The 8,701-nt window shown below is 40.3% G+C and overlaps 2 protein-coding genes across 5 annotated transcripts; one reads left to right on the plus strand and one right to left on the minus strand.

Annotated features, from left to right (window-relative positions):
• Positions 1-196: 196 nt before the first annotated feature.
• LOC122025743 (two-component response regulator-like APRR2) lies at positions 197-3,061 on the minus strand. Of its 4 annotated transcripts, none has more exons than XM_042584612.1 (10): positions 2,691-3,056; positions 2,506-2,585; positions 2,362-2,428; positions 2,160-2,206; positions 2,013-2,090; positions 1,377-1,919; positions 923-1,312; positions 781-849; positions 622-699; positions 197-550 (listed from the first exon to the last, which is right to left on the minus strand). In XM_042584612.1, exons 1-10 carry the CDS (start codon positions 2,818-2,820, stop codon positions 392-394), a joined length of 1,641 nt encoding a protein of 546 aa, XP_042440546.1. In that variant the 5' UTR covers positions 2,821-3,056; the 3' UTR covers positions 197-391. The 4 variants fall into 4 exon arrangements, with proteins under 4 accessions (XP_042440546.1, XP_042440547.1, XP_042440545.1 ...); XM_042584613.1 differs by having other exon boundaries at positions 197-547; positions 2,691-3,055; XM_042584611.1 differs by having other exon boundaries at positions 622-849; positions 2,691-3,061.
• Positions 3,062-4,089: 1,028 nt separating this feature from the next.
• LOC122025746 (serine/threonine-protein kinase SAPK10) lies at positions 4,090-8,468 on the plus strand. Its single transcript, XM_042584615.1, has 9 exons — positions 4,090-4,615; positions 6,597-6,671; positions 6,758-6,859; positions 6,944-6,997; positions 7,073-7,165; positions 7,234-7,326; positions 7,471-7,575; positions 7,642-7,740; positions 7,919-8,468. The coding sequence occupies exons 1-9, from the start codon at positions 4,439-4,441 to the stop codon at positions 8,210-8,212; spliced, it is 1,092 nt and encodes a 363-aa protein (XP_042440549.1). The 5' UTR covers positions 4,090-4,438; the 3' UTR covers positions 8,213-8,468.
• The last annotated feature ends 233 nt before the right edge of the window (positions 8,469-8,701 follow it).

Raw genomic sequence — 8,701 nt, forward strand, 5'->3', positions numbered from 1 at the left:
TGGCAATCTGATTCCTAATCTTGTTAGGATTCAGCTATCTGTCTGTCATATTTGGCAATCCCATTACTAATCGGTTTAGGAATCATATATACATACTAAAGATAGAATCTAATGACAAGATATATATATATATATATATATATATATATATATATATATATATATATATAATTTCCACCCAAGGAGGGAAAAAAAGTAAACAAAAAGACAGCTCCACCACTAATCTCATCAAAATCAAACGTAACGATGGCCCAGCAACCACTGCAGCCTTTCATTTACAACCACAACCGCACCTGCTCGCGTGAGACGTTAAATCCGGCCACGTAGATTGTGCCACAGCCACAGCCACAGCCACAGCCGCTCTCCCACTCTGTTCGTCCCTGAGGTACCCTCACCGTCGGCAGTCAGCCGACGGCGTTCCGGTGATCTCCTTAGAGTGGAGCTCCGCCAGCACGGCTTCTGTGGATGGCGGCTTGAGACCCAGGGGGAGGGGCAGCCACGGCTTGCAGATTGCCTCTTTCAAGGCACGGTCGATCACCTCCTCCATCTGCTATATGATATACCGTTCATGACCTTTGATGCATGATCGAACTGAGGAATCTTTCAGTGTCATTGTTATACCTGATCGAGGTCACAAGCATCTCCAAGCATCTCGTTCCTCCCTCCGCCCACTTGGAAATCACTACCCATCACGGACCTCTGCAGTTCAGTTTCAGTACTACTTGAGAATAATCCGAGGATTGTTCTTGTTAGATTAAAGAGAGGTCGATGGGAGCTCACTGGTGAAGCAACGGGATACTGCTCGTACTGTGTTACATTAACAGGACAACCCCATGCGTCAGCGTGAACCTAAAACACATTTGATTATAAAGATTGTACCATTTCTGTAGTTTTAGTTATGAGATGATGGTATATACAATACCAGAGGATATGATTTCCAGGGCCAAGTTTGAGTAGGTGGCTGCCACGTTGTGTAGCCTCTTGGATGAGTGCCCCAAACTTGATATCCATGGTAGCTTGGATGACCCCAAACGGCCGGATACATCTGAGTTGAGTGTGGATGCAATGTAGGGTAGGCCATGATCGGCCTCGGCATGGAACCCTTTTGATCGTGATTATGATTCCGGTCTTCATCTTTCGGCAATATGTGTCTTTTTTGCATTCGATACTTCTGCAAGTGACTTGCTACATTGTGCCTCGTTAAGCCGTCCACCTTCATTAGCTGTAAAATCTTTGAAGGAATAGCCTGCTCTACTCCCAGCTGTTCTACTGCCTGCACAAATCTTCTGTGTAGTTCTGGAGTCCAATCGACCTGCAAAACAGGGAAATTTAACATTACCAGTTCTATTCTAATCACTCTATGAATCGGTCAGTACCTTTGTTTTCTTCCTGTTATTTCTGCCACCATTTAAGGATGAAGAATTAAGAAGCAATTGTTTCTTCACTTGCCCATCCGCATTTAACTCCCCCTTATCTAAGCAATGTAAACGGGAAGAATTACAAGGTACAGAGCCTTCTTTGACGCCGCTCCACTCGTCCGTTTTTGATCCATCCGCAGAGTTGACATCTTCTTCAGCAGCAACGTCAATGTCTTCAGCTTTAGAAGGCAAGGCAGCAGCGACACAAATGGAATTATCGCATGTATTGTCGACGGACTTTGAGACTGAATTACTGCACTTCCTACGGCTTAGCAATTCATTAGCACTCGAGCAGTTTGTTGTTTCCTGTAATTCTGCATAAGGCTGAAACCTTCCTGCTTGTTCCAGCTGGGGAGTTGTAGGTCCTGATAACCTGCCGCTTGTACTTGCCCCTTCCTGCTCATCTTTTTCTTCAGATTTCTCGGTTTGAAGCATCAAAGCCACGGTATCTTTGATGGGCTTCAAGGATTTGGAAAGCATGCTGCTCCCTGCATTGAAGGCCTGTTGTTCAAGACTAATCAACTTAGAAACTATTGTTCTTCTCCAACAGTCGAATTAATGCTGTGGTAATAGAAAGTTCAACACGAAATGCACCTTGTGTACTACGTGTTGCCATATGTTCCTGAGCTTCTCTTCAGAGATTGGTTTCTGAAGAAACTCTGTCGCACCAAGCTGCAGAATTGAAGAAGATGAAATCACATCAAATTTTCACATGCCAAGAATTTTGATGGACTCACTCACCGCTATGCATTTCATCATGGTGCTGAGGCAGTGAACATTAGAAATAACTGCAATAGAAAAAAGGTCTTTTAAAAAATTAAATGCTCTGTAGACCCTCAACTTAAGAAATAATGGAAAGAAAATAATGAAATAATTTCATGCCTGAGAAATTATCAAATGGAATCTTAGGCAAAGAAATTAAAATTATTGTAACTGTACTAACCAATGATGGGAAGGTCTTTAACCATCTCAAGGAACTTAAAATTCCTACAATGATCACCATCTGTCACCTGCAAAAGTTCGATTTCATGAACACAAATTAGCTTCGCCTGAAAAATTATGTAGAAAGATGGGCCCTCATCCCTACTTCCACAATGGCAACGTGGAAACTCTCGACTCGCTTTGAAGCTGCTTCCGTCGCATCCTCCTCGTTATGAAACAGCGAAACTAATTCACACAAATAAAATTTCTTCAGAGTAATTCACCAACCCAACTAGCAGACACTTTAAAATCACACCTGAATAGCTAGATTATAGAACAAGAAGATAGTACCTTCGTAATCCATCGCCTCGAGCTTGGATTTGGTTTCTAAAGCAGAGGATTCATCTTTCTCCAAGAGCATAACCTTAAGTCCCTTGGGAAAATCCTTCCAGGCCAAAAAATCTTCAGCCGAGCGAACCATTTCTAATCACTCAACATTCCTCAACCCTCTCTCGAGTTTCTCCAGGATACTGCTACTTCCATCGAAGCACCAGCAAAAGCAGTGTCCGCATCTGCCAAATGAACAAACAATACCAAGGATTGACTTTCCTTCTCTCTCACTTCAGACAGAGAGAGAGAGAGAGAGAGAGAGAGAGTGTCTACGTGGACAAACAGTGGTTTACGACCAGCTGCTGTCTGATGTTTTGAGCCACATCTTTTCTTCCTCTGCATTATAAAGGCTGGACTAGCATTATTTATCCAAATTTTCAAGAAATAAACTTGTTCACATGGATGGATTGTTGTTAGAAGAATCGAGGATTCAACCGTCGGTATACATCGGCGACATAAAGCTAGACATTATTGAGCACTTGTAAACTGATAATGCACAGGACCACTATTCCTCTCTGCCGTCAAATACTCCAAATTTCCTCCCAAACCGAGGGCTAAATTTTGCTGTATTAATAAATTTTTTGATGGCTTTTAAATGGTACGAGACTCTTGATGAAAAGAAGTATTCGCTCGATCTGTCAGCAGACGGAGATAATGCGGGGCGTAGAGTGTGCCACGTAGCGAAGAGAAGTTGGTGGGTCCCGGTCCGACGTGTTCAATTGTGACCTCTTATTATTGACTTATCCCATTTGTATACCATTTACTTTATTTTTTTACATTAAAAAAATACAAAGTAAGTTGATCTATAAGGAAAATAGGAATTGGATGAGGCACACCACCAACATTTTGAGGTGGTGACGATGACCCACAGCTATTACGCATCCTGCCTGCCCTCCAAGTCATTCTGCGTGCTTTAATTAATTAAGTCTATCTACACCCACCCTCATCAGTAATTATGATAAACACATGAAGCTGCAACGCATGCCTCCCTTTTGTCCAGAGCCACGAGATGTTTGCTGCTCATCCTTTTCAATTCGGTGGCCCATCCACCAAGACTGTGTTTTCAGTCTAGAGATCGAGGGACAGACTCTCCTCTGTTTTGAAAGTGAAGTAGTCTTGGTTGCTATGCTTTCTTTCGGAGAGAAGAGGACGACTAGTGGCAGCAGCAGAGAATGGGCGTGAAGGATTGATTTCACTAGATATTCATATTTGTGGCCATTCATCTTTACGTGCAACTGAAGAAGACAGAGCATCTCCCGTTCTCGTTGACTGTAACCGCTCACTTTATCAGAATTAATGTAACATGCAAATTAGTACGGCCCATTAGTTGCCTATAATGACGGCCCATTAAATGCCAGTACCTGTTTTACCAGCGATCGCATGCAGTCGCAGTGGACAAGGGAAGAAAAAAAACAGAAGAAGAAGAGGGCACGAGGCAGCTATCGCCGCCGCTCGAACCGTCCCCCTCGATCCCGAGATCCTCGCGATAGTAGAGAGAGTGATCCGAAAGGCGATCGGTTGCTGACTCCACGGACTTTCCCGGTCACGGGGGAGGCCGCGCTCTTCTGTCTCGTTAGCTGTCCTTTTCCGGCCACTCGAAAGGTCCTCGTCTCGCCACGATCGGAGGGGGTATCTGTCCCTGGAAGCGTTGGAGGAGGAGTATTTGATCGGTCGAACGGGGGAGAAGGTGGATGTGAGCGCACTGCGCCATGGATCGGGTGGCGATGACAGTCGGTCCGGCCATGGATCTTCCGATAGTGCACGATAGCGACAGGTACGAGCTGGTGAAGGACATCGGATCGGGAAACTTTGGGATTGCCAAACTGATGAGGGATAAGCAGACCAAAGAGCTCGTCGCCGTCAAGTACATCGAGAGGGGAGAGAAAGTACGTTGCTCGCCTGATTTCTAGGGTCCGTTTATCTTGTCGTGACTCATCGTATCTATTTTTATTCGATTCGTTGACTGCAGCGAATTGGGTCTCCATGTGCGTAAAGAGTCATCCCTTTTGTTCAAAAGTCTAATTTTAGCCATGAATGTTGTTGGTTTCTCGTCTTCAGTGTTCAATGAACCTAGTGATTTTTTGGATTCCACTTCAATGGTCATTCAGATGTCCTCAATGTTTGCCTCCTTTTGCATCAATAAATGGCGGTTGCTTAATTTTAACGCTAAGGTTGTATTTGGTAGAATATAGCTAGTAAGTTTTCCTTGTGTCTAAAAGAGCGCATCCCTTTTGGTTAAAATTATGCTTTTGGCCATTAAATGTTGCTGATTTCTGGTCTTTGTTGTTCAATGAAGCTACTGATTGTTTAGATTCTGCTTATATATTTGTTCTGTTCTTATCAATGCTTACCTCCTTCAACTCCAAAAAATTGAGGTTTATTAAGTTTAATGCAAATGCTGTCTTTGGTAGAATCTAACTAGTACTGATGCTACTTGTTTTATCCATGAATCTTTCTGATTCTTGACAAAGTGTATAAATGGTGTCTTTATTTAGAAAGAATTATGCAGTAGAATACTCAAGGTGACTGTTCTCTTTTGTCATGTGATCAGGTTACTTCTTTGTTTCTGTTTTTTGAGTATAGTTTGGTTCCTAAACAAAGCTTAAATGGGGATTCTTCTATAACTTTGGAATACCCAGGTTCTGCTAATCTGCTTCGAGTTTCTTCTAATCTCTTATATTTTGAATCATACATGTTGGTGTTAGCGCCCCCCTTCATCTGTTTTTCTGAAATCATATTAGGTTGCTTCACTCAGATCATCATGGTCAGTTTTACCTCAAAAGGTGTCATGGTTCCATTTTTTTAACCACTTTTCATGTGTTATAATTTGCATTTCAGCCATGGTCTTTGATGAGCATTTCATCTTCCAGGTGTTTTTAAGTTGGAAAATACATATCCTTGGAGATAGTCATTTTTAAAACTTATCGGTTCCTACTTAGTATTCCTTTTTTCAAAGAACCAAATGATACTTTGTTCTTAATGCTTTATGACGTTTGCTTGCAGTAAGAGTGTTTATTGCGCTTTAATATGTATCTCTCTGTCAATGGAGGTATAAGATCCATGTGTCTGTAAATTTGATGACGACGAACTACAGCATGAATAATAACTTCAATGGTTAAATTTTTCATTTTTTTTGCCCCTACGGATGTAGTGCAGTTGGTACTCGTGGCAAACTTGTTGGATTAGGCATGGGTCGATTCCTAGGGATTTCATCACCTTGGAGCGTGCCCTCCCACCTAGGATTTACTATCTTGCCGTGGGGCCGGCAATACTGGGCGCATGGGGTGAGCGAAATCACATTTTTATGGATTCAATGATTAGATTAATTGAGACTTGTTGTACTTGTGTTGCCATGCATCTGTATTTTTTGAAATGACCAAGATCTGACAATGGAGGTATAAGATCCATGTATCTCTAGATTTGATGATGATGAACGACAGTGACGATGAATGCTAACCTCTATGGTTAGAATAATTGAGGCTTGTTGCCATGTGTCTGCATTTTTTTAAATGGCTAAGCAATCATTGTTGTACCAAACAACTGTTGTTCCCAAACACCTGGACTAGTTATGAAAATCCATTAAGCTGTAAAATATATTATATACTAAAAAATTATGTTGTTTTACTTGGTGCATTGTATTTAGATATTAAATATAGAATTACTGATTGTGTCACCTCGTTGAATATGTGAGCAAATAAATAATTTGAGTATGATTATTTGTCAAATAACAAAGGATTTGCTTCTTTTTCATATCTTTTTGCTCTCCATCTCATTGGAAAAATATTATGGTATTATTACTCTTATAGTTATCAGGCATATTTATCATGCATATGTAGTATATCTAAATCACCTTCTTGGTTTATGCAGATAGATGAAAATGTAAAAAGAGAGATAATAAACCATAGATCACTAAGGCATCCAAATATTATAAGGTTCAAGGAGGTAAGATTTTAGCCAAATTAATCTTTTACTTGTCAGGAAAGATATGGTTTTACCTTCATCTAATCATGTAGTTGCAAGTCTATTAGGTTATTTTAACTCCAACCCATCTCGCCATTGTGATGGAGTATGCCTCTGGTGGAGAACTTTTTGAACGTATTTGCAATGCTGGACGTTTTAGCGAGGATGAGGTTCTAGTTCACCTCAAATTTGCTTCAAAATCGTGACTTATTTAGTTACTAACTGGTCCCAATCTTATGTTAATTTTCCTGAAGGCAAGGTTCTTCTTCCAGCAACTTATATCGGGAGTTAGCTACTGCCACTCGATGGTGTGTTTATATGCTCTATTAGTTTATTTTTCTTTTCTTTAGGCCTATCTTAAGGTGGCTTTCTTTCTTCTCAAGCAAGTATGTCACCGAGATTTGAAGCTGGAGAATACCTTATTAGATGGAAGTACTGCACCTCGTTTGAAGATATGTGATTTTGGGTATTCCAAGGTGGGGCATAGATACCAATTTCAGTTCTCATAAATTTGTAGTACTTGATCGAACTAACATATTTTCAGTCGTCGGTCCTGCATTCACAACCAAAATCAACTGTTGGAACTCCTGCATACATTGCTCCTGAAGTGTTACTCAAGAAGGAATATGATGGCAAGGTGACATTTTTTCTTCAATAGCGGTCCTTTACTGAATTCAAACTTCATATGATATATTTGTATATATCTCATTTTACCATGTTTTGTTCATATATATATACACTTTGATGATTAATATTCTTAATATTTGAATGGCTTGTGTAGATTGCAGATGTGTGGTCTTGTGGTGTTACTTTATATGTGATGTTAGTAGGCGCGTATCCTTTTGAAGATCCTGAAGAGCCTAAGAATTTCCGAAAGACAATACAAGTAAACTTCATTGATATATTATCATTTGCCTTTTACCTCATCTAACCTTTCTAATTTACGTCGCAGCGTATATTGAGCGTGCAATATTCAATTCCAGACTACATTCACATTTCTCCAGACTGTCATCACCTAATTTCAAGGATTTTTGTTGCTAACCCTGCTGCTGTAAGTACCTTGCTAATTACATCTTTTGCACAAAGACAAATTTTTTTTATAGATTGATGGATTAGATCATACACTTCATCTGTCATTTTCAAACAACAGAACACAAAATATTACAAATGGATGAATTTTTCCAATATCAATTGATCTTTGCTATTTCGTTAATTGTTTGATTTCATAGAGGATAACAATTCCTGAAATACGCAACCACAAGTGGTTCCTGAAGAACCTCCCTGCTGATCTGGTGGATGATAACATGGCGAGCAACCAATACGAGGAGCCTGACCAACCCATGCAAAGCATTGATGAGATAATGCAAATCTTAGCTGAGGCGACCATCCCTGCGGCCGGCACTCGCAGGCTCAATCAGTACTTGACAGATAGTCTCGATATTGATGATGATGACATGGAAGATTTGGACTCTGATCTCGATCTAGACATTGAAAGCAGCGGGGAGATGGTGTATGCCATATGAGAGCATTTGAATCAACATACTGAGATGAAGCCCATCTTTTGCTCCTTTCCTTTCGTTTATATTGGTGTCGAATGCTTGTTATGTTGCTCTAATCGTAGGGGTGTTTATTAAAGTATGTCTACTTTATTCGATACAATGTGTGCTTAATGCTTTGCACCTCATGAGCAGTCAAACAAGGTCACACTTTGTATGTGGATACTATATGCTGTTGAATTGTTTTCTACACTAATATTATTATGCTTTATGCTGTTGTGAATTGTTTTCTACACTAATATTTAAGAAAAATCAGCTAAAGTTATTCTTCTATCCGCATTTCTGCAACCTCTCAACTTTCAATAATTCAAGCTTCAATAACAAGCTCAAGCTGCCATATGAAAAAGCAACAGTTTCATATAACAATAGTTTTAAATAACAATAGAAAAAGTAACAGTTTCATATAACAAGCTCAAGTTATCATGCGCCTATGACCTGTGTACCTGTATGAACTTC

This window comes from Zingiber officinale, chromosome 9B (genome assembly GCF_018446385.1).
Source record: "Zingiber officinale cultivar Zhangliang chromosome 9B, Zo_v1.1, whole genome shotgun sequence".
Taxonomy (NCBI): Eukaryota; Viridiplantae; Streptophyta; class Magnoliopsida; order Zingiberales; family Zingiberaceae; genus Zingiber; species Zingiber officinale.